The following is a 25,850-nucleotide window of genomic DNA, read 5'->3' as shown; positions in this document are numbered from 1 at the left end:
GTGATTGTGGTGTTAGCAGTGTTCAAATTATGGAGCATAATCTCAGAGATCTAGCTTTGTATAATTCGTAATTTGTATAATTCTACCTCTAAATATTAGTTGCATGATCTTTCTTCAAAAAAGCCTTATAAATAAAGTAAATATATCAAGATGGGCCTAGATTTCCATCTTGTTACTTTGTTACATAGTCCCAGAGGAGACATTTCTAACCCATCCATGAGGAGCATCCTTGTGGAAAGCAGTGGGTAAAATTTAGCTGAGATGAGTCTGACTGAGAATGAGGATTTTGTTAACAATGAGATCAAGGGCAGAAAAGTTGAAAATCTGAATCCTGCCTGGACGGATTACAAAGTCTTGCCTTTTTAAAAATAAGCGACAGCATCAGCCTGGCTGTGAAGTTTAATTAAAAGAGGTTCCAGAATTGAAGTCTGCATCCATGTCCCATAACCCCTTGTGACCTGGGCTGCAGCCCCAGGAAAGATTTTTCTGCAAAGTGTTGCAGCTCAGTGTCATAAGCCATTGGTCACATGCCTTTTTTTATAATTGAATGCATCCCGGGCAGGGTAAAAATAGATGGAAGTAAGCTAGAAAGCCAATTTAGAAGGAAAGCATACAAAACACAATAGAAATTATATCATTTTACTCAAACTAAATACAATTCAAACTAAATATGCATACAAACAAGCTGATTAACTTAAACACTGCAGATGTAGAATTAAATTTTTCCTTTTTTTTAAATTGCCAACAGGAACAAGTTCTGTTCTTAAGGTTTTTGCACTGGGCACAGCAATTTCTCTCTCGTGAAATGCGTCAGTATAATTTGTTTCTGCTGCCTATTTTAATAATTACACACTATCCAATGTTCACTTCACACTCAAGCAGGATTAATTATTACTCTTATTTCCACAATTTCATTATGTGTTTATTCTAACAAAACTGAATTGGCTATTTTAGGCAAATATGGGCTAGAGTGCAAACTACTTCTTTAGCCCCTAATAGCAGATCAGTGAATATTATGGAATTTTTTTCATTAAATGTACAGGAACCTGTACTGAGAGCAAAACTAGGCTGACAATGTTTTTCTGAAAATGTGGATTCCCTGGCTGACTCTGGTTTTAACATTTTGAGCAATTTTGAGAACAAAAGGTCAGCACTGGCATTGTCTATATTTCCCCAGTACTGGTTTTCTTTAACAGCACCCACACAATTAGGTGAATAGTACATTAGTTGCCATAGCTTTTATACTGTGATTATATGGTTTCTTCTACTATCTGTTGATGTCATTGTGGTGGTTCATTTGAAGACAGATCTTAATTATCAACAAGTTTCAAGATATGTAAAAGATTAATTTGTATTTTAACATAAAAACCAATTGGATCCACATTCTATCCCTATATTAGTTATGTAAGCGTAATTTTATAAGTCAGGTTTTAGTCTGTTTGGTAACCATGGGGTACAGCCATGCCAAGACTCATATTGTTCATCTCCAAGAAGCAGAGGTCACTGGATGACTTTATAAGTGGGGAGGAGGAAGATCCCTTTGCATTAGGATTACTGGCCTTAGCTGCTTCCAGCCTGGGGCCCAGGTGTGCCTATGTAACTAGTGATCTCTTTTTAAAATATGAATTATAGATGCCCAGGGCCGCTGATAGGGCAGTACAACCAGCCCTGTTGTACCGGGCCCGGCCAGCAGGGGGGGCCCGAGCAGCTTTTAACCTCTAGCTAAAAAAAAAAAAAAAAAAAAAAAAAATCAAAATAACTATATTAACCTGCACCCACTTGATTACTAACATATATAAGGAATATATATTCATTTCCTGGGCCCCATCAGGTTACCAGAGGGGCCCAGGAGGTGAAAGCAGAAGAGGGACTTTTTTTCTATTTTCGGGTGCAGGGATACAATGCTGTGCCGCATGCTGTTCTCAGTATACCTGCACAAACTAAAGTTCTTCCTGCTCACTGTATGCCTCTCCGGCGGATGGATATTACTGTTATACGGCTCCCTTCATCCAGTAAGTGCTGCAGCTTGAGGGACTTATCACTGGGACGGCTGAGACAGACAGAGCAGCAGGAGTAATCTGGACAATGGCAGTGGTGCACAGGCAAGCAGTCCCCTGCACACACACACACACACACTGACAGGTCACACTATTGTAGCATGTGCAGTCCCTAGACTCTGTGTGCTCATGGTTATTATCATTATGATGATCAGGGCACAGTAGGTGCTGTATGGCTCTGTCAGTGTAACATGACTGTGTGGTGCTGACTTTCCTGATATATGACTGTACTGTGTGTTACAGACTATAACTCAGCACAGCCATAACAAAGTCAGCATCACACAGTCATGTTACACTGACAGAGCCACACAGCACCTGCTGTGCTCTGATCATCATAATGATAATGACCATGAGCACATAGTGAGATGCTACTTTTACACATGTGATGGGGGAAGGGACAGTAAAAATACATAGCCAAGCTGCATTTTTACCACCCCCAAACCACTCTCCTTTCATAACCTTTCACCCAAGCTTTGCAATTAGGTCCTTTTTCATGCAGACCTGATTGAAAGCTCCGTATGAAGACACAAACTGAATGGGCACAGATGTCAAAACACTGACATCTCTCCCATTCAGATGCAGTTATGATTGGTGGGGCGCTGTAAATGTTAAATGTTCCAGCTCCTGCCTCCTGCCCTGACAGCGTGGAGGCAGGGGTGGGGTTATGGGCGGAGCCAGGATGGGTTGTGGGCGGGGTCAATGGGGCCCCGTCAGGTAGGCTGTATGGGGCCCCATGATTTCTAACAGCGGCCCTGTAGATGCCAGTGCGTGTTTGCTCCTTGTTGCCCTAAATATTAAATGGTAAATTTAAGGTACATTTAGTGGTTGGGAAAGCAACAATGATTATTGATATCTGTGTTCATTACAGTGTTCCTGTATCTTTAAAGTGATTCTAAAAGCAGAAGATTTTTTTATCTTAATGCATTCTATGCATTAAGGGTAAAAACCTTCAGTGTGCAGTAGCCCCCTTCAGCCCCCTAATACTTACCTGAGCCCCATCTCAATCCACAAGCTCCTCGGCCATCTGGAATGCTACCTTCTGATTAGTGCCATTGGCTCCAAATGCTGTCAATCAAAGTCAGTTAGCCAATCAGGAGAAAGATGGGGCAGGGCCAAACTGTGCTCTGTGTCTGAATGGACACACAGAGCTGCGGTGGGGCTCAGGTGCCCCCATAGCCCTCTGCTTGTTGTGTGAACACTAGACAGGAGGGAGGGGCCAGGAGCACCGGCGAGGAACCCGAGAAGAGGAGGATCTGGGCTGCTCTGTGTCCAGAGCAGGTATGTATGACATGTTTTTTTTTTAAGGAAAGGTAAGTATGTGTGTCCCGCACTGATGAGCCTATAATGACATGAACAGGTTAAAGGCTTAAGCAATTGTTAACATTTTGGCAAAAGCCCTTGCATTGTTGGTTAGTCCTTGCATTCTCATATTCTCATTATGTATTTCTGCCAGACTGCAAAGTATAATGGAACAATTGGCAGTCTACAAAAGAAAAATAATATCTACAAAATGCACATACATATTTAATATGCAGTACACTTACAAAACACACAAACACACACACATAAAAAATATTACTCCCTGTTGGGCTAAGTAGTGATGTAGTGCATGCTGTAATGATTTGGGCATCCTGGAGTGATTAATAATAGCAGTGTGTATTGATGAATAAGCAGGGGCCAATTTCCATCCCTAGTGTGTATTTTATAGCATAGAGCAAGATCCTGAGATGCTATGCCGTCTCCGCTGGGCTTTACTACAAAGTTCTTGTTTGTTTTGTCAGACCATGCACACAGATAGCCAAGAATCAACAAAATCTGTGTATTTTCCCATGGCTTGGAAAGAACAAACTTGATTCATATCTTCCAACCTACCAAATTTTATTAAAGAACAATGACATAAATAAGATATAGATCAGAAAGCCAATTTTATAACAATATCTAGTATTCTGTATTGTAATGAAAATATATTTGACATGAATCATAGTTCACACACAAGATTATCATTTTAAATCATTGTTCTGATTTTATAACAATTTGTTGCTTTTTTTTGTTTTCTTTCAGCACCTTCATCGCCTCAGTCTGAAGAAGGTTCTGATATTGACTCCGAACCAGACCTACCCTTGAAGAGGAAGCAAAGGAGAAGCAGAACCACATTTACAGCAGAACAGCTGGAGGAATTAGAGAGAGCTTTTGAGAGAACTCACTACCCTGATATTTATACCCGAGAAGAACTGGCTCAAAGAGCGAAGCTCACTGAGGCACGAGTACAGGTACAGGAAATATCTTCTGTAGTGTCACAAAGTATTGCTTAAGTCACACGCCTTTCTGATAATGAAAAAAAAATCTGTCAGTTTTAAGGATAAGGCAGATTGGCAGTAAAATGCTACTATAGCAATAATTATCCCATTGATACTCAATAATAAACCTGAAATAATGTAATTTTTAAGAGCTATCACTCTTGTTAAATCATGATGACCACCACAGTCTTTCATTAACTATGTGTAGAGCATTGACTGAGGGAAAAACTATTGGAATTCTTCTCATCGTAGGCATAGGTAAGTTGCTTTTAGACAATAATAATTGGATGAGGTTGACTGGCTCCTTTGGATGTTTCCAGGTAGATTAGAAAGTTTCATAGTTGACAACTAAAGTCACATGGTATATATGTACACTGGTAAGAAGTGTCCATTCTTAGACCTGACCAACAGGTTGTTTAGATTGTATTTTTCTCATTTCTTGATTTTGAGAAGAACGGGAAAACAATACATGCCAGAGTATGTTCATTATGTTAGCAGATGTAATAAGCATTGTTGTGTTTCACTGAGCATTTATTTTTGTAAGTCAATGACCCTTACCAAGCAAATGCAGGAGCCTTTCTCCAGCTGTTGTAATGTGTCTTTAACCCTCTGACTTCACAACATTCCTTATGGCTTCCTCAGATCCCCAGAGACTCATAACCTGTCACACTATTACCATGATCTACAGCCTAACAAATTCCCCTGAACATCTAACATATGGGTCTTTAACTGAGCTCAGCATGAAGCGGCATATCGCTGTCAGTCAAGACTCCCTTGCTGCTGAAGAGGTGCACAGTGCATCATATTACAGGAGCAGCAGTGAACCAGTTAAACTGCTATGAAGTTAGGAAGATTTTAATTTAATGGTATGGTGTATTTTGATAAAGAAATAAAGGTAGCAGCCAAAGACCAATAAAACCCAAGACATTCAAAAATGAAAAAAATCTAAATATAAAAAGAATACAAAGTATAGTGCATAGAATGATATTGTAATATGGTTCATGGCCCAGGAATATTATATCTTTTTAAAAACAACAAGTTAGCTTGGTACCCCTTGCTTTGTGCCATGTGGTCTGATGTCCATCTGAGAGAGGAGGTGCAGTACAAGAAATGGGGCAAGAAAACAGCAGCGGCCACTAATATATTACCTGTTTATTCCTTGCTTCATCTGAAAGCTTACATTTATTTGGGTTGTATAGGCAACTATTCTACTTCTGCTCCACTGTATTTTGATTGCTAGTGACCTCAATATCTTTTCTTTCACCAAATACTAATGATTTTACCTATAAAGGATATAACCAATCCAAGTTAATTTTCTCTAACATGATTAACTAATTCAATTTTCTTAGTTTCATTTGAAATAAAGGTGGTGCCTTTTAAATCTGTTGGGTGTACACCCTAAAATTGGACACATAATTGGGCTGATTTAATAAAGGAGTTGAGAATCTTCACCTAAAGTAGAACTATAGGCAAAACATTTTTTTTTCCTTTTTGAATAGAGCAAGGGAGGTCCTGTCAGATTTTTTTTCACCATCTTCCCATTGCAGAGATTTCCTTTTCACTTCCTCTCCCAAAACCAAAACAGGAAGTGAAAGGAAATATCTGCAAATTCCTTGGGGACCCCCAGGTCACCAGAACTAATGTCCTCATTGGAAGATTTCCTAGCTTTTACTTTTCTTGGGACAACCCAAAATGTGGTTAAATTATTTTACTTTCACATTCAATGATAATGATAAACAGGAAAAATAGAGAGGATGAATCTCCTTAACGAGACACAGACAGCAATAAAAAGTGACAGGTGTTCTAATCTCTCTCCACTCCATCCAAAACTAAAAAATAAGTTCTCCAATCAGGTGCAGATGAAATAAGTACACAGAAACTTGCTTTTCACATTATTGGGTAATTGAAGTGAATATTCATACAATTTATTGTGTGACATTTCTCGCCTCCTTTGGTAAATCAGCCTCAATGTGATAGTACAATCTCTGTATTATTTCCTATAAAATTAGGAAAAACCCTGTAGTGCAATGATTTGTATCCAAACAGATAGGCCCTTGTATTACATAGATGTTTGTATAATCTTTTGATGGTCAGTCTGCTATCACAGATACTAAAGCTTCAATGAGCTTTATTGCATATATATATATATATATATATATATATATATATATATATATGCTGTACAGTGTGGTACATATACCCAGTAAGAAATGTTCAATCTGTTGGCACTAACTTCTAACTTCATTATTACATCTTTCCTTTACCTCTGAAAAATGTCATACACAGACTTCGAATAATGATGTAATCCCAATGGTTTTCACTGCTCAATTTCAATAATGTCTGACCATAAAACATATTTTATATTTCTTTCTACTTTGTTTCTTACAACATAAATCTGAAGTTTTTCTGGCAGAAGATATATGGAGCACATAACTTATATCTGATATATTTTAACATGAGTTTTTTTGTTAGCTTTGTTCCTGAGTGCATGCTGTTGTAGACATATTGTGGCTATAACTGGCCTGCTCTCTCACTTTTACTGACCAGCTCCGAATTATTCTCTTTTAGGTATGGTTTAGTAATCGCCGTGCCAGGTGGAGAAAGCAAGCAGGAGCCAATCAACTAATGGCATTTAACCACCTGATCCCAGGGGCATTTCCACCTACAGCCATGCCAGCTTTGCCAACCTACCAGTTATCGGAATCATCGTACCAGCCTACTTCAATACCGCAAGGTACATTTAGCAGCCTTCCTATCTGTCATTCTTATCTGTTGCAGCAAATTTAATTTGTCAAGCTGTATCAAATAAAATCGATAATAGTATTAATAATGATCATACGTATCCTATGAAATTGATGATGCCTTTTATAATGATACCGTTATGTTACTTCATATTCTAATTCATATATAGAAGCACAATGCATTTTTATAGAGCTTTAAACATTTTTTTAACTATTCACATTATATAACTGTACAGGCATTATGCTTAATGTTATTTAAAAAACACTTCTAAGGACTGCATGGGTTGATTTACTAAAGGCAAATAGGCTGTTCATTTAGCAATGTGAATTTTTACTGTGCAAGGGAATGAGGTAAAACTCTGCTGACTTCCATCATACAATCATGTTCCAGAAAAATACTGTTTTTTTAATTAATTTATTTTCCCTTCGTGTGATTGGGTATTCTTTGCAATGATAATTGTCACCACATTCACTATGCTAAGGGAAAAATCCCATGTTTTGCTCCTTTAGTAAATCAACCCCTGTGTATCTAAAATGGCCATATAACATACAACCGTTATAATGAACAAAAACTACTTTTTTTTTTACTGATCATATGGCTGCCAGGAAGCTTGTTGCAAATATTAACATTTTTTGTTTCTGTGTATGGCTACTCCTCCTCTTTGGCTGAGTAGGCCTGTACCAGGAAGAAGGTCTTATTGTGCTTACTAGGTGTAAGATGTACTGTCAAGTTACATGATTGGGTGTAAGGAGTGGGGGGGTACAACATTTTCTGGGTAATGTTATCTATTCTGCAATTGAACAGGATGTAAGGAAAGTATAATTTAGTATAAGCTTATTTACTAATGCACTAACTTCTTTATAGGGGATAAAAATGATTTTTTTTAATTTTTCAGCTGTCTCTGATCCTAGCAACACAGTCCACAGGCCTCAGCCTCTCCCTCCGAGCAGTGTTCACCAAAGCAGCCTTCCATCCAACCATGAGAACAGCTCGGCCTACTGCCTGCCCAGCGGCCGCCATGGATTTTCTAGCTACACAGACAGCTTTGTACCCTCATCCGGGCCTTCCAACCCTATGAACCCCACCATTGGCAATGGCCTTTCACCTCAGGTCAGTGGACTGTTTTCATTCTTTTAACTGCATGCCAGAACCGAGCAGGCCGATCACCTGAGGCAAGAAAGGAAGAAATTGCCAAATTCGAACCATAAAGAGCTCTTTATACGAGCCACATGATTTTGTTTTGCAAATTTCCTTACCCTTTTTCCTCCTCCACCCCCTCACTGACTACTTCAAACACAGAGGCTGATAGACTGTCTTTCAAGTGTTTTTCTTTCCCCCAAATAATATAGATCTTTTTAGAAACATGACAGTAGCCATGAGGCAAACAGTCTGAATTAGCCGTATGGCACAAATTGCAACATGAAAAATAACAAATGTGAAAAAACATTATTTGTTTACAACACAGCATGAAAGCAAATTCAGTTAAACGTCTATAGTGACCTTCTCAGCTTCTATGAGTTACTGTTTGTTTCTAATTTATTCATTAAGGCACAGAGCAGCGTGGGAAGTACAGTCATTGCACATCTCATGCATTAACCACTTCAATACCAGGCACTTTGCCCCTTCCTGTCCAGGCCAATTTTTAGCTTTCAGCACTGTCGCAATTTGAATGACAATTGCGCAGTCATGCTACACTGTACCCAAACACGTTTTTCATCATTTTGTTCCCACAAATAGAGATTTCTTTTGGTGGTATATAATCACTGCTGGGGTTTTTATTTTTTGCGTAACAAATAAAAAAAAAACGAAAATATTGAAAAAAAAATGTTTTTCTTTGTTTCTTTTATGAAATTTTGTAAATAAATAAGTTTTTTCCTTCACTGACAAGCACTGATGAGGCTGCACTGATGGGCACTGATAAGGCGGCACCGATGTGCACTGATAAGGTGGCACCGATGAGGTGGCACTGATGGGCACTGATGATGGGCACTGATGATGGGCACTGATAGGCAGCACTGATGGGCACTGATAGGCGACACTGGTATGCAGCACTGATGTGCATTCATAGGCAGCACTGATGGGCACTGAAAGGCTGCACTGATGGGAACTGATGGGTGACACTGATGATAGGTGGCATGAATGGGCAATAATAGGTGTGCACTGATGGGCATGGGTGGGCACTGCTGGGCATCCCTGATGAGGAGACATCTGGCGGGCATTTGTAGTGGGCACTGATTGGCATCTTTTAGGGCACTGTGTGGCATCCCTGGTGGCCATGGTCATCCATATGTGATGGCCATCCCTGGTGGTCCTGGCAGCATCCATGGTGGCCCAATGTGGGCATCCGCGGAAGGGCATAAACAATCAGCACAGACCCCCCCTGTCAGGAGAGCTGCCTACCGGCTCTTTTCTACTCATGTCTGTCAGGCATGAGTGAGGAAAAGCTGATAAACGGCTCTTCCTGTTTACACTGTGATCAGCCATGATTAGACATGGTTGATCACATGGTAAAGAGCTTCTGTCAGAGGCTCTTTACGGGAATCGGTGTTGTGGTGTGTCAGACTGAAACACTGCACCACCGATCACCTCACTGCATGCCCCCACGGGCGAGCGTCGGCAGTTGTCCTGAAATAAGTCATATGACATCCAATCAACATAACTGAATCATCTTCCGGCTGTTATTTTTCTATAGGCCCGGGTGGGAAGTGGTTAATAAAGAGTTTCTCAATACAGTCAGGGATTATATTCTGAACAATAATGTGTTGCATGTGTTTATTGCATGACAAGTCCAGTTACATCCAAGTCTAGACAATCAGTGCTGACCTGGAAATGTAACTAGATCATTCAGATTTGGCATTGTATGTGTATGGCCAGTATGGTTTAGTGATTGAAGGATCCTACTACTGCATGCCAGAAGTCTGAATAAATGAGGATAAGGTACGGTAGCTTGTGCTAAGCTATGCAACAAATGTAAATGTATGATGTTCTGATAATGTTCTGATAATGTAAGCAGTGTTTTTAGGGAACATATTTGTGAATGCTACTGGATGCTTTTTATTAAAAGCACTTGGCTTTTAGACTTGGTGGTCTGTTAAAACACATTCAAATTTACAAACCAGAGGAATATTTATGCCTTGGAACTATATGAGCAATAATTAGGCTGTTAATTTTCATTCAGAGGAGTTGGGTTGTTGTATCTGGGAATTGCACTGAAATAAATTGACTTGGTAATTGAGTGTCAAAAGGTTGGTTGAATTTACTACGGTCCACATCTGCCTGAGGTTGGCTTGACATTGTTAATGTGTGTCTAAACACAGGGTTTTTTATTATATCAGAGGGACTAATATTCAGGTGTCTAATAGTTTCACTGAACGGCGTGCAATCTATAATTAAAATCAGGCCTCTTTGTGGGGCTAAGTGGGGGCAGCTTCACAGCTATGAATCCTCCCCGAACACTTCTTCCTCTCGGCAGTGAGAGGAAACAGAAGGATATTGAGAATGACATAAATGAAAAGTGAAAAGACAATTATACCCAATTACACACTCATCAGCCTGGTTCTAGCACTGAGAGGGCATCTTAATAGGCAGAAAATGAGATTTTAATGGCACAAAGGGGAGCAAAAATAACGACTTATATCTCTTCCCTCTAGTCTACGTGAGGTTAGAGTCTTGAGACGGCTTCAGCAGCTCTCTGCTAGACAGTGATAAATCTGTGAAAATATAAAGTTCAAAGACTCTGGAGTTAAAAGGTTGCATAGTAAAATGCAATGGAATAAACATTACTGCCTACAGGCAAAAAACTCATAAAACCTTCCTTTTCTAGCAGTAAGTGTAATTAAGTTTCTGCTTTTTCTATTGGGTATTTGCAGAAAGCCCAAACTTTCCAGCCTTTAAGACACGGTAGAAGTGAATGGCCTTAAGACTGCACAGCCTGCTTCCCTGATGCAGAGGAATGACATAAAACAAGGCTATAGAAATCAAGGGTCAGCTACTAATTAATCGGATTGGTCAGACCTATCTATGGTTCTGTAAAAATTTCTTTAGAAATAACCAAATATATTTATTATTATAACATGTATCCTTTGATACTTAAATGACCAATAAACCTAAAATAAATGCTGGTTTATGCCAAACAAACATGACAAATGTGAACATAATTTACAAATTTCAAAATTTTTTCAAGCTATCGACCACAGTTTAGAACACATTATACCATTATATTATTATTATATTATTATTATTATATTATCAAATTAAAGCTTTGTATAGGTTGAGAGATGTTTTGGTACCAATGACTAATTTCATATTAGTAATTCTATTGAAGGTCACTATGGCTAGCCTTTCACCAATCCTTCAAGGTAATCGTAAATATAAGATGATTCAAGGATATCTGCATGTCTTTGGCCAACAACAGATGGAGTCAGACATATACAACTAACTGATCTCCGTTGCAGAAAATCATGTTGAATATTTTCAGGTGATTTTCATTGCCTCTTCTCAGAATAAACAGGTGTCAAAACTAGACTTTATGCCAACATTAGACATGCAAAACATTAGCAATCTTGTGTTCATATATGATATATATATGACAATCTTCCAGGGGTCAAATTATGCCTGCAAGTCTGACCACCATCTAATATTTAGAACCAAATTTTATATGGCTATTAGGTTACACAGCTTATATTATTCCAGTGTGGTATACATTGTGGTGTGGTATACATTATTTTGTGTGAAACAAGGAGTTGTATACATGTGTTTTATATATACTGTGTATATATATATATATATATATATATATATATATATATATATATATATATATATATATATATATATATATATATATATATATATATATATATATATATATATATATATATATATATATATATATATATATATATATATATATATGTATATATATAAATAAATATATATATATATATATATATATATATATATATATATAAACATATATATATATATATAAACATATATATTATATGTATTTGTAATTAAAAATAAATTGGGTGGAAAAATTTGCACTTTGTACCCACTGGCTATTTAAGGTGTGTGCTAAAGACCAGAGCCAACATGGGTTTTAAAACAGAATGTCAGTATAAATTCTTAAATTCCTATACCTAAATACCTAAGATGATTTTGTTATAAAAGGGACACACGCTGGAGATTTTCAATTGTTCAAATTACCTCTGTTGATTTCTACCACAAAATTCTCACATGAGTTTAAAGACACTTTCATGGGAAAGATTATGTCGTTTGTTTTATTTAAATTTTTTAAATATGTCTGACAGGCAGGGATTGGGAAAGCTCATATTTTCACAATGAAATAAAATGGAACCACCTGCAAGGACCATTAAAGTGATGTAGCGTTCCCTCTGGTTTACTCATCAGCATCTGGGATGTTTAGTAGGCTGTGAAGTTTGAAGGATTGGGAAGTTCTGAGTGTGTCACTAGATTTCTCCATATATAAACAAAAAAAGTATGCACAGTGGAGCAAACACAGAGCTGATAACAACTAGCTTGACATTACAACACTGAACTTTGCCATTTCTGTTTTTATTACAATTTTCTAAGTCACTATTTAAAAACACAAAGAGTGCTCAAACTGGTCAATTGGAAAAATGGCAGTCACTGCCATCAAATCACTGGCATTAAAATTAGCACCCCGCTGCCCTACAAATGTTATGTTTGCAGTTATTTTTTTGAATCTCTCTGATCAGCAGATTGCAGATCACACAATGTTGGAATCCAAGCAATCACGATTCATCAATCTATTTAATTGTGTTAACTGGACAAATGTGCACATGTATTAAAACAAATGCAAACGTTTACAATTCCCTTTTTAACTAATTATTTTGCGCCTTAAAAAAAAAAAAAAAAAGGATTACCATTGCAGATAGCATTTCCATTGATAGGTAACATCCAACCAATATTGATAAAAGTTGTCATTAGTGACAATGTTAGAGTGAACAGTTAATATTTTCTTATAGAGGTGGTACCCTTCTTGGGCTTCATGTACACTAGCAGTGCCTAAACATGAGTTTAGGAGCTCCTGGCATTTTTTTTTTTGCCAAAGCTCCTAAACTCAACTCCATAAAAGCATATGTGTCAATGTACACATAGGCTTTTAACTAGAGTTTAGGAGCTGCTGCGGTTAGGTGAGGTTCAACCTCCCTCTCCTGAATGTGGAAGAATTGCTTTCAGGATAGGAGCGTATTGAACGCCAGCCACAGGAAAACGAAAAAGGTTGCAAAATCATGGTGCAATCTTACCATCTTTTGTGTATTCCCATGGCCATGGTAAATGTAGGCAGGGTGTACAGGAAGCCTTAATCTGGTCACAGAAATTAGTGGATTGTTGGACATATAGGTCAAGGGTCACCTTTAGAGCTCTGTATAATCTCTGAAGAAAAACCTTATTCAAAATTTTATTTTCTTAGCATATAAGATTAGGCAGCTATAAAAGACTGTCATTTATCCAAGTTTTATATTCATAAAAAAACGTTAATGTATTTTTAAGTCGAATACACATGGGCCAAATATTGGGAGACAACGGCCGGTTAAAAAAAAAAAACCTTCGACATTTGGCCCGTGTGTATGTCGGTCTGTCTGACAGAAGCCAGCCATTTGACTGTCTTCTGACTGATGAGCATGCTAGAAAACCAGCAGCCATCTGACTCCGGATCAGCGCTCTCAGCCAATGGCAGAGAGCGCTTATCGGAGTGTTCTGGCGAGGGGGCCATTCCCCTGTCAGAACACAACAGCTCAGTGGGGGGCTCACCGAACGAACTTTGCATTGTTAATTGGAGAAGAGAGCACTCAGATGACCTCAGCAGTGAGCTTCTGTCTCTTCATTATCCAATTATGGTCTTTAACATACGTATTCTCTTTGACTGCAATGGAAACAAATAAATTATTTTGACCTTGTGGCAGGGGTGTCTGGATTAAAAATTTGGCTGAGCAGATTTAATTTTTTTGGGCAGTTAAAGGCAGTTCGGACATGCACGTCAATTGGGCTATTTAGCTGTTTATGCTTCTTGCCTATGATTGGTTAGAAAAGATAGAAGATGCAGGGACATGCATTTAGATCAGTCATAGACATAACTATGTAGGATCGTGTAAATATGCATAGGACATAATAGGCATGGTAATTCTTGCTCTAGTAATGGGGCTAGAAAAATGCTATGAAAACACCATCTGCTGAAAACCGTCCTACAATATATTCTTCTTTGAACCACATTTACATAATATCTGTACCTATCTCTACAACTCTGTCCTACATGGTCAAAACACCACTAAATTGTTAAGCTGAGAATCAGTGTACATAATGGGGTAATGCACAGAAACTGATCATGAAGTCTCTCATTGGTCAGCAAAAACCTGATATCTGTTTAGACTTCGCACATCATCACTGCTGTTTGACCTGCTTTAATAAGTACAAGCCTGGAATGGTCCAATTACTGATCAATTTATAAGTACAGATTTCACTGAGATTAGTAAATAAGCTAAAATAATGGTATCTACTTTACATAATCAGCCCCAATGTATATACAAAAGAAGAACTATAACAGACACGATGATGGAATTGCCCACATACATGGTGTGCTTGTAGAAGGATTTTACAATAAATGGTCTTTGTTGGAGAAATCCCATGAAGACATAAGCCTGATTAAACCCACATGATGGAGATGTTCATATAAAAGTATGGGGGATAGAATCTGCCATAGTTTGATTCATACCCGTGTGAACATGGCTAAGGAATTCACAGCCATTCCACTCAACAGTAATAGCGCAGAGCAGGTGGCACCATTTTTCTTAGAACTGGGAGATCTGGCCCCCATCTGTTTCACATTACAATAGAGCAATGCTCTGGACATCTTCAGGACAACATGTCCAGCTTCCTGTGGTGAAAGCTTCCGTAAATTACACGCTACACATGTGTTAGGGTCAATATGAACTGAACACATCAAGTTAACGTTAACCCTTTTTAGTAACGAAAATATTTTTTACAGGGAAATGTCACTGTTAAGAATACTGCAAAGTATAGTAAGCCACAGAAACAAATTAATATTCATATTTCAGTCTTCTGACCTCAGTAAATTGAAATATGACAGTTTACTCTGGGCTACTACACTTTGCTGTGTACACTTCTCTTATAAAAGCAGAACTACACTGCATCTGAGTACCACAAACCAAAAGCATTAGTTAATTAATTTTTATTATTCAAAGCAAAGTCACCCATCTATGTCTCCATGTTTTATTTTGTTGATAAATCACTTTGATATACACATCCTAGCATTTCTGGTTGTGGCCATCTTGAGTGAGGGCAGATGACTCATGTAGCGTTTACTTCCTGGACTCCATCTGCCCTGAGCTGGTATGTAGGCATGAGGTTTTGCTTAGCTGTGAAAACCCCTCCTGAAGACTTCTGGGATGTATGATATTAATTTCCCAGGCCTGGAAACCCCTGTAAAGGAAACAACTGAAGAAATGTAAAAAAAAGCAAAAAACAAGTAAATATGATACGCATTCCTATCTATTTGCTAATGCGAGCCACATAACAATGAAAAATAATCAATACTGATTGAGAGAGTGAAGTTTTGCTTTAAATAGGTCTATATTTTCCCTATTTAATGCACTTCACACCTTACTAAATCTGGAGGAGCCCAAAGGGAACCTAAAGAGAAAAATGTAGACTCTCTGTTGTTCTAAGCAAGCAATTATATTGAGCTATATTCCCCCTACCCTGGAGCTAAATGTTCCTTAAAGTATGTTTTTTAAAGAGTATTTTTATCAAAATCAGATATTTCAGTTTGTGGAAGGCAATGGCAACCCAAATTACCTTCTACTTTAGTCCTTTAGAACACTAGTTGAAAGATCTTTATTTTTAAATTTCCTGTTCTCCCCATCTGCCAGGAGGGTTCTACTTTACCGATTTGAATTTATATTTTGGAGAATGCAGCAAACAAATGAGAAAAACAATTCTGCAGTCAGAGAGAGGAAAAAAGTTGGTGGATAGTACCAAAGATTAGTTGCAAGGTGACAGTGAATTCAAGTTAGAAGGAGGAAGGATGAAGCAATGGAAGATTAAGACACAAACTATGGGTTGGAATAGTTCATAGGGTGCTATAGATCCTTATTACATTATGGAAGTCCTCAGGAAAACATATCCATTACAGTGCTCTACCTGGTTACGGATACTGTCAATCCAAAGCTTAACAGATATCTTTTAAGTGTGTGAGAGCATTTCACAGAGGTTTGCCTCTACAAACGCTGATGTTCAGTCTTTCACATTGGAAACAAGAGCCTGTCTGGAACAGGAAACAAAGTTAACTAAATACTCACTAGTTTAGTATGGAGGATTAAACCAAGGTGACCGTGCCCTTCCCTTAGTTCTCCATTCAGGTGAAAAGGTCAAGACGCTCAGGAAAAAAAAGAAAGAATACAGAGGTCATCTAGCCTCAGGCTACCACTCCTTTAGCTTATAAACAGTCATAAACCGAGAAATAAAATTACAATAGATGCTAATTCAATACAGGTAGCTTTGCAAGGCATTACATTCCAATTCATGCAGTGGTACCACATACATGGAATGACAACCTCTAACCTTCTGAAAAAACATTCTAGCATTTCATGTTAATTATTTAATATTTTGAATGGCTGAATGCTACTCAGTGCACTTGAGTCAGTGTAAAGTCAGTGCAATGTTTTTTTCTAGAGAGAATCTAGCATCAAGTTATACAAGAAAAATATGCTATGGCTTGCATATTATTCTGTAAAAGGGTATTAGCTAAAGAGAGCAAGTGCAGCAGCACAATTACCCTGATACAGCATTAAAAACATAATTATTAACCTTTGGTAGATATTTTATTTTAAAATAACTAATTATTGAATTGTCTTTGACATTTTATTAACCCCTTTGTGAATGTCAGACAATGAATTATTAATATGTTATCTGTCCTCAAAACAATCACTCAACTTGAACACTGGAGGCTTTATAAATACAGCAAATTTAAATTAATTCAATGGTGAATTTAAGTAATCATGCCACACTAATTTTACCTCGCACACCTTTAATGATGGGTTTGTCAGCTTGAAATGAGCATTGGAGTTGAGTCTTAATAGACTTTGTTTATATATTATACAGGCAAGTAATCCCAGTCATAAATGTGTAGCATTGACTATATATATTTTTTTTATCCTTTAGGTAATGGGTCTTCTGACTAACCATGGTGGAGTGCCTCATCAGCCACAAACTGACTATGCCTTATCTCCACTAACTGGGGGTCTTGAGCCCACCACTGCTGTATCAGCAAGTTGTAGCCAGAGACTAGAGCACATGAAGAGTTTGGATAGCCTATCAACATCACAATCATACTGTCCGCCAACCTACAGCACATCAGGATATAGCATGGAGCCTGTAACGGGATATCAGTATGGCCAATATGGACAGAGTGAGTATACCTAATACGTTGTTGGTAGTACACTATATGGTATTTTGACAACCCTCCAAATTACTAAGTTTAGGTGTTTCCAATGAATGATACAGTTACTATTATATCATACAAAGACACTTTGGATAATTGTGGGCTTCCAACCCTGTGGAAACAGTTTTAAGAGTGGCCCTTACTGTTTCAGCATGATTGTGCCTCTGTACATAAAGCAAACTCCATAAAGACATTGAAAAGTGTGGCTTTCCAAGTGACCTGCAAAGAGCCCTGAACACAACCTTACTGAACACCTCTTGGATAAATTAATCTCTCAGATTACTGATTGTGAGCCAGATCTTCAAACTCAACATGACTATCTGACTTCAACAATTCTGTTTTGGATGAATGGCCATACACACTCCAACATTACATGAAAAGCCTTCCCAGGATGTAGCCTATTATAGTTGCCAGGAAGGGGAAGGTAGACAACACCATATTAATGACCTTGATTTTGGAATGGGATGCCATATTGGTGTGATGGTCAGGTGTCCACATACCTATAGTGTGCATCCAATGGTTTACTCTGTATTTAAACATATAGTCATCTACAGCATTGCATGTGAAAAGTTGTAGATTGTCTCCAAAACTTGAACTTAACATTTGACTATTCCCATTCAGGCAGTAGGCACTGTTCACATGCAGTGAGCTAACTTTTTATCAGATAAAGCACAAAACAAGAAACATTGTGGCTTCCTACAGAAGGCTGATGACGCCCTTTTTTCACTGAGTCTCTTTTGTCTCCGGTACTCGTTGATTGTTTTCTGAAAAACATCTGTTGCATAATTATTTGCTTAAGTGATGTCAAAGACATCTTGAGGTGATTACGTGCCGAGACATGAGACCTGACCGCCATTAGGTAAAACAGAAGGTTTTGCCCGACATGCAATAACCACGGGCATGCCCTGTATTAAAAACAGATGTATTTAATCAAGTCAGTTCAAGAGTCATTAACGGATATGATCACAGATTCTGAGGGGTTTGTCAAACTTGTCCCTGGAATAAAAATATTAGCCTGATTCTTTGATATACCAGTATTACATATGACAATGTCAAGCTATGGTTCAGGTTTGCTTGTGAACTAAACTGTTTTGATATCATCTAAGCATCTCTCTTTTCCACAGGTGCCTTTCATTATTTGAAACCAGACATCGCATAGGACGACTGTCCCTCTGATGGTGTTATCTCCGGAAGTTTAAACAGGATGGATACTCTCATCAATTTGTAGCCCAAACTGGAGCTCAACTACAAAATAAACAAATAGACAATTATTGCTTCTCTTAAAGTGAAGTGCAAGATAGGAAATGCCACAATCCAGATTGCTGTTCGGAGCAAACATGGATAGCTTATGTGTCTGCTGAAAGGGCTCCTCTGGCCTTACAAATTGAGCATCCATATCTTGGGTAGAAGTCACCAACTGTTTGCGAATCCACACAACTCTGGCTAACAAGTTACACCTTTTTTCAAGTCCCAGGCGAACTACTCAGTACAATACACCATCACAGAATACAAACCACCCAATGCCAAAAATTCTGATGATGACAAAGTTTGTGGAGCAAGTTGGGAGGAATTCTTTTTAACTTTCTACCCTGTTTAATATCACAATGATGGGTTAGGGTAAAAAGACTTTAATGTTGCAAATGACCACACAAATGGACACGGAACAGGAAAAAACATAATACTCTGTGCCACATGATGCCCAGTCATGAAGAAGTGTTGTTGTTGTGTGGCTTGAATTGACTGTGTGGTTAACATTCCAATTTTTCATGTAATTATTATGAAGTGGAAATAGCCACTTAAAATTTATGCTTGATCTAAATAGAAAAAAAAGTTTATAAAGACTTAACTAGATTTAACACCCTACATCCAAGAACTCTGAGATACATTTTGGAGTGATAAATTAAATAATAAAAAACAATAGGATGATCCAGCACCAAATTTGGACTAAATAATATCAATTACCTGGCTGTCAATCAACGTGCAATACCATACCTCACTTCAATTTCCCTGTCAAAGAATTAGTATTTTCCTGCAGCTATATTTCATTAAAAAAAACTTTCCGGACTTTGTTTGCCACTTTTCTAGATGAAAAGGTCACTTAAGCACAGTGAAAGGACATTCCACCATTTTTTTCTGTATTTTGTTTACCTATTATACTGAATGTATACCCAGTTGTGGATTGATGGCTGTTGTTGAACCCTAACCCAACAAAGAATGCCAGTAGTTCAACAGTATTTGCCAAGCCACAGGTTGCTTCAGATTTGAAATAAATCATTCTGAAGCAATGTCATGTACTTAAGACAATTTTTACATAGGCCACCAAATAAGTTACAGAACCAGGGATTTTGTGTTACATTTTGGGCTAATCACATGAAATATAGAGAATATCTTAACAACTTTAGCCAAACAGTGCTGATGTGTAAAAACATGGAGGAAAGAACGTAAGAATGTCTCCCATAGTAACCAATCAGATTCAATCTTCAGTCTTGTTCATTTAAAAACAATGAGTTTTGAATGTGTTTGGTTACAAAAACACCACAATGTTTTTCTTTGCTCCATTTTTATGCATCAGCCCCTCCATTTTATTGCAGAGGAGTACTTAATTTTATTATGCTGCATCTCCAAAAGTCAGCAATATAAACTGCTGCTCATGCTATGTAGGCAATGGGCATTCTTAAATCAAACAACATGTAGGATCAAATGGAGATGCCTGTGAACCACTTTTATTGCTAGATGGGTATGCAATAAAAAGAATTAGCGGATTTTCTTGTAGCCAAAGTGAAAAGCTTTTGGCAGGGGGTTGAAGAGTTACAGTTTTATTTATTTCTTTGTTCTTTTTGTCAGGTAAAGCGAGGTAGAGCGCAAAATACATTCCTTCAAGAATGATGGGTAATGATTTAGGGGTTTAGATAGGATAGATTTAGCGCTGAGATTATACTTTCGTCTTAGAGGTGATGGAAGAAGTCAAATTTTATCTGTGTTGTAGCTGGTATTACCGGCAACAGATGCTGCAATAAATATGTTTCATGTAAAAAAAGTGCAGTAAATATTTACTATTTATAATAAACTGTTATAAAGAATGGTGGTCCAGTGTGTGTTTAAACTTGACTTTATGATGCTTGAGATTATTACCATTGTTACCAACAGATGCAATCCCTGCAAAAGCAGCATCATATTCTTTGCATTGGATCAGAAAAGAGAAATATTATATATAATAGGACAAGTAGGGATTTTTTTAATGGAAAATGAGACTTATCCCAAAATGTCTTGCAATACATATCTGTTCATACACTACAATCGAAGTCTGAACCCGCGTAACATATATGCAGAAGGTAATAATATTTTGGTGAAAATACAGTATGTAAGCTTGCAATCCATATCAAAGATCTTTCTGTTGTACTTATTCTATATAATCGAAGCATGATGAAGAAGATCGGGGCTCATGAAGTCTTTTCTGGCCCTGGCTACAGGTCAATTTTGACTTGCAGTTCTCAAAGCATATATGTAAATAAGACCTGGGTGTAGCCATAATCATGCTGTCTATTAACTCAGTGGTCATCAACCCTGTCCTCAGGGCCCACTAACAGGCCAGGTTTGCAAGATAACTGAAATACATCACAGGTGATATCATTTGCTGCTCAGTGATTGTAGTATTCTAGTCTGCATCTCCCCAAGGTAATACTTAAAACCTGGCCTGTTAGTGGGCCCTGAGGACAGGGTTGATGACCACTGTATTAACTGAAGCACGTTGGGATTTGAGATGACCTAAATGGGTCACTACTAGAAACAAGTAAACCAATTTACCCAAACCAGAATTCAGCCTGGCTTGCAACCACACACCCAACAACCTTTGTCAGACTTCCAATACTGCCTTACATGCCCTCCATTTTCCCTGTGCTTGGACACCCCTTACTACAACCAGTCATATGTGGTATGTATCATTAGAAACAAACTTGATGTTAGAGCATTGCAGAAACAAAGTGGACACCATATTTGAGGCCACCATTGTTGAACACTTGCTCTCACTGCATCATTTATGATTTTACTATATTGTCACTTCTTATCATTATTTTTTATTACAGTCAAAGTAAGTTGTAGATGCATTGGCTAGCTGCCAGTTAGCCATCAGTAACTCTCAATTAATGTGCTATAAATGCATGAAATACACTTACTCACAGGCATAGCCAAATAGGATTGTAAGGAGTAAGACTGAAAATTCTAAGAACACAAATTGTAGTTTTAAAGAAGTATTGGTTTTCTTTTTATTTCAGAATCATACCTACCTAGGTGAATGCAGCATTGATCCAATACTGTATCTGTTCCCTGGCACCTCTAATGCCGCGTACACACGGTCGGAGAATCCGTCGGAATGCGTCTTATCGGACCGTGTCGTCGGATAATCCGACTGTGTGTGGTATGCATCGGACTGATTCCGTCCGAATCTCCGTCGGACTCAATTTTCCAACATGTTGGAAATATTTCCCGACCAACTGGGCCGGTCGGACGTAAACCGATCATGTGTAGTGAATTTTGATCGGACTAAGTGTCACGCATGCTCAGATCAAATTCCTACATCAAAGCTATTGGCTACTAGCCTGAATCTAGTCCCATCGTAACGAAATTACGTCATCACGTTCTGAAAGATCGGATTTTTTGACAACTTAGTCCGACCGTGTGTATGCAACAGTTTCGGACACAATCCGTCAGACTAAATCTGATGGACAAAATCCGACGGATTTGGTTGTGGAAATCTCCGACCATGTGTACAGGGGCTAAGACTGAGAACCAAACAATCTAACACCACCAATCGCTCGGTTCTCAGAACTCCCTGAGCAGAGCACTGGTGACTGTCAGACTGTCTGTCAGCTCTCTGCTCTGTCCCCCTTGAGCTCACTAGAGTGCTGGGCTGTGGAGAGGAGGGAGCAGCCAGCTAAGGCTCTCAGTGGCTTGCTGAGAGGCTGAGCCGGGTGCCGGGACTGGCTCTGTGACATCAGCCGACGGCATGCTGAAAATGGGTCACAAGAGTGCAGAATGAACTGCACTCCCGTGATCCGTGATCCACAGGAGAAGTACAGACAAGTGAGCTTTGGCTGTACTCCTTTAAGGTTGGTTTTCTGTGTGCAGTTCAACAAGTGGGAAATGATCAAGTGCTGTGGTAGCTGAGTGACAAACACAGACTGTGTGTTTTTTATTTTGGTAACATTTCACATCAATCTTGGTGACCTATTTCTACTATCCATTCTACTATCAGGGCACAGTGGAGTTAGACAATCCCATACAGCTATTTAAAATAAATGGAGAAACTTAATTTGTAATTAAAGGATTAGTTCACCTTAAGCTAAACTGACACCATAACCCCCCTGCCCCCCAGCCCCCGCTGTAATTTCCTGTGTGGGCACTGACCTGTCTGTGCCTACACAGCCCATGCAGTGCTTTGGGGATTGTAAATTCTGGCCCTTCTCCCTCTTCTTTGTTCAGTGATTCAGGATCAGAGCAATACTGTCACATACCTGGTCAGAGGCTGAAGTGCTGAGAGGGCTTCCCTTGCAGCTGAGCGCAGGGCACCCTGAAGGTGGTGACATGGAGTGCTATGCCCAAAGAAGCAGGGGTTGCCAGCTGTGACAGGCTGAAGTGTTTAGATGGCTGCTGGATGGCTGCTGGAAGCAAGGTCAGGAGCCAGGTCATTAGTCATACATGGAATATCCGCCAGGGTAAGGCAGCAAGCAGAGTCAGGAGAAATCTGAGGTCATACACTGGTAATCAGGTGGCAGCGGAGTCCAAAGAGCAAAACAAGGACATACACAGATTAGCAGGCAGAAGAGGTAACAATGGAACAAGCTGAGGATCAAAGCCAGGAATGGAGACAAGACAGGTCAAAGGCAAGCCGGGTCATTAACAGGAAGTCCAATAATATCAGGAACAGTGTCTCAGGAACACACGGGGGAGCTGAAGATGAGCCAGCAACTAGTTGATTACACTGTTGGCTTAAAATAGGCAGCTGGGTGCCAGAATCTGTGATGTGGTGAAGACGCATTGGCACAAACGCACGCATGCACATTTGCATTGGTGAATGCCTACATGCCCACAATCTGTGATTCTATTGGGAATTAGCAGATGTGCTAGTTCTTCTGCAAACTGTTCTCTGAAAATGCTCTGCACCAGTGCTATCCAATCAGAATTGCTCTGACCCATCCCGGAAGCATTGCACAGAAAATAGGGAGAAGAGCAGGTGTTTCAATTCCTGGGATCATTATATGGGCTGCGTGGTCACTGACAGCTCAATACCCACAAAAAACAGCAGAAGCCAGGGCAGTGGGGTTAGGGGTTGAGGAGGGAGTTTAGTTACATTTATGCCCTGTACACACGGTCGGACTTTCCAACAGAAAATGTGAGATCGGATTGTGTTGTTGGAAAATCCGATTGTGTGTGGGCTGCATCAGACTTTTTCCATCGGAATTTCTGACACACAAAGTTTGAGAGCAGGATCTAAAATTCTCCGACAACAAAATCCGATCGTTCAAATTCCAATTGTGTGTAGGCAATTACGGTGGACAAAGTGCCACGTATGCTCAGAATAAATTACGAGACGAAAGTTATTGACTACTGTTCTCTTTATAGTCCCGTCATACGTAGTTTACGTCACCTCGTTCTGAACGATCGGACTTTCCAACAACTTTGTGCAACTGTGTGTATGCAAGACAAGCTTGGGCCAAAATCCAGCGGAAAAAATCAGACAGATTTTGTCGTTGGAATGTCTGACCGTGTACAGGGCATAAAAGTGAAGTTCTGGCCTCTCGGTGGCTAACAAGATTTCTTGTCTGGTATGTTCTTATCTCTCATGTGAATGCAAGAAGCAGCTTCCTTCATTTCTTCAACATTACATAACAAGATCAGTTGAATGCTACTAACTACTACTGTAGTGGAGTGTCCATTTACTCACCATGGTAATATACAGGCACAAGCCCTTTTACCTTCATTTCCCAAAACTCCCTCGGTTCCCAGACATACCCAGGAGCTTAAATTCATCATCTTCCTTCTCTCAGCAGCTCTGAAAGGCCAAACCTGATGACGGTTCAGGGATAGCTGAGCATGTGACCTTCAGTTAGATGAGAGGCCCACTACTTTCAGGGATAAAACCTAATAGCTTGTAGCTTCTCCAGAAGAATAAGCTGCTGTTGGGAAACCCTCCCTGATTAGTATTCTAATTCCAGTGGAGTGGCTCTTTGTCCTTGGGTCTTTGATCCCTCCAGCTATTCACCTGTGTTACCAGAAGTACCATGAATTCAACATATTTTCTTAAAAAATTTTTTTGTCTCTTCACCTGACTTCAGATTGTTTTTACGATTTTATGCTATGTGAGCAATGCATCTTCTCTCGTATTAAGTTGCTACTCAAAAACAAAGAGATTCTGCACATTAGAGGACAAGAGAGGAGTAAAAAAAGAATGGATCCAGCTAAAATGCAAGTTTTTTTTTCAATAATTCATAAAATTAGTGGACAACACAAAGAAGTAGTAGAACAATTTTAACCACTTCAGCCCCGGACCATTTTGCTGGCCAAAGACCAGACCACTTTTTGGGATTCGGCATTGCGTCCCTTTAACTGACAATTGCGCGGTCATGCGACGTGGCTCTCAAACAAAATTGACGTCCTTTTTTTCCCACAAATAAAGCTTTCTTTTGGTGGTATTTGATCACCCCTGCGGTTTTTATTTTTTGTGCTATAAACAAACATAGAGCGACAATTTTGAAAAAAACGCATGATTTTTTACTTTTTGTTATAATAAATATCCCCCAAAAATATATAAAAAAACATTTTTTCCCTCAGTTTAGGCTGATACATATTATTCTACATATTTTTGGTAAAAAAAAATCACAATAAGCGATTATTGATTTTTTTGCACAAAAGTTATAGCGTTTAAAAAATAGGGGATAGTTTTAGGGCATTTTTATTAATATTTTTTTTTTACTAGTAATGGCGGCGATCAGCTATTTTTATTGTGACTGCGACATTATGGCGGACACATCGGAAATTTTTGACACATTTTTGGGACCATTGTCATTTATACAGCAATCACTGCTATACAAATGCAGTGATTCCTGTGTAAATGACACTGGCAGTGAAGGGGTTAACCAGCGGGTGGCAGTGTAGGGGTTAAGTGTTCCTAGGGGTGTGTTACTAACTGTTGGGGGCTGGGCTTTCATTTAGTGAACACTGATCTCTGCTCCAATCACATGGAGCAGAGAT

The 25,850-nt window shown here is 38.8% G+C and overlaps 1 protein-coding gene across 9 annotated transcripts in view; it reads left to right on the top strand.

Annotated features, from left to right (window-relative positions):
* The window catches only part of PAX3 (paired box 3), a 90,517-nt gene extending 69,834 nt beyond the window's left edge, over positions 1 to 20,683 (top strand). For all 9 annotated transcript variants that reach the window (XM_077488301.1, XM_077488294.1, XM_077488300.1 and 6 more), the window contains 5 exons: positions 4,119 to 4,327; positions 6,923 to 7,088; positions 7,992 to 8,206; positions 17,324 to 17,570; positions 18,728 to 20,683. In XM_077488301.1, coding sequence (XP_077344427.1) covers positions 4,119 to 4,327; positions 6,923 to 7,088; positions 7,992 to 8,206; positions 17,324 to 17,570; positions 18,728 to 18,762 — 872 coding nt within the window. In that variant the 3' untranslated portion in view covers positions 18,763 to 20,683. The remainder of the gene's footprint in view (positions 1 to 4,118; positions 4,328 to 6,922; positions 7,089 to 7,991; positions 8,207 to 17,323; positions 17,571 to 18,727) is intronic.
* Positions 20,684 to 25,850: the final 5,167 nt, after the last annotated feature.

Source organism: Lithobates pipiens, unplaced genomic scaffold (genome assembly GCF_037356315.1).
Source record: "Lithobates pipiens isolate NorthernLeopardFrog02 unplaced genomic scaffold, aLitPip1_a1.2 Scaffold_18, whole genome shotgun sequence".
Taxonomy (NCBI): domain Eukaryota; kingdom Metazoa; phylum Chordata; class Amphibia; order Anura; family Ranidae; genus Lithobates; species Lithobates pipiens.
The sequence above is the reverse complement of the archived record's forward strand: the minus strand, read 5'-3'. Positions and strand labels throughout refer to the sequence as shown.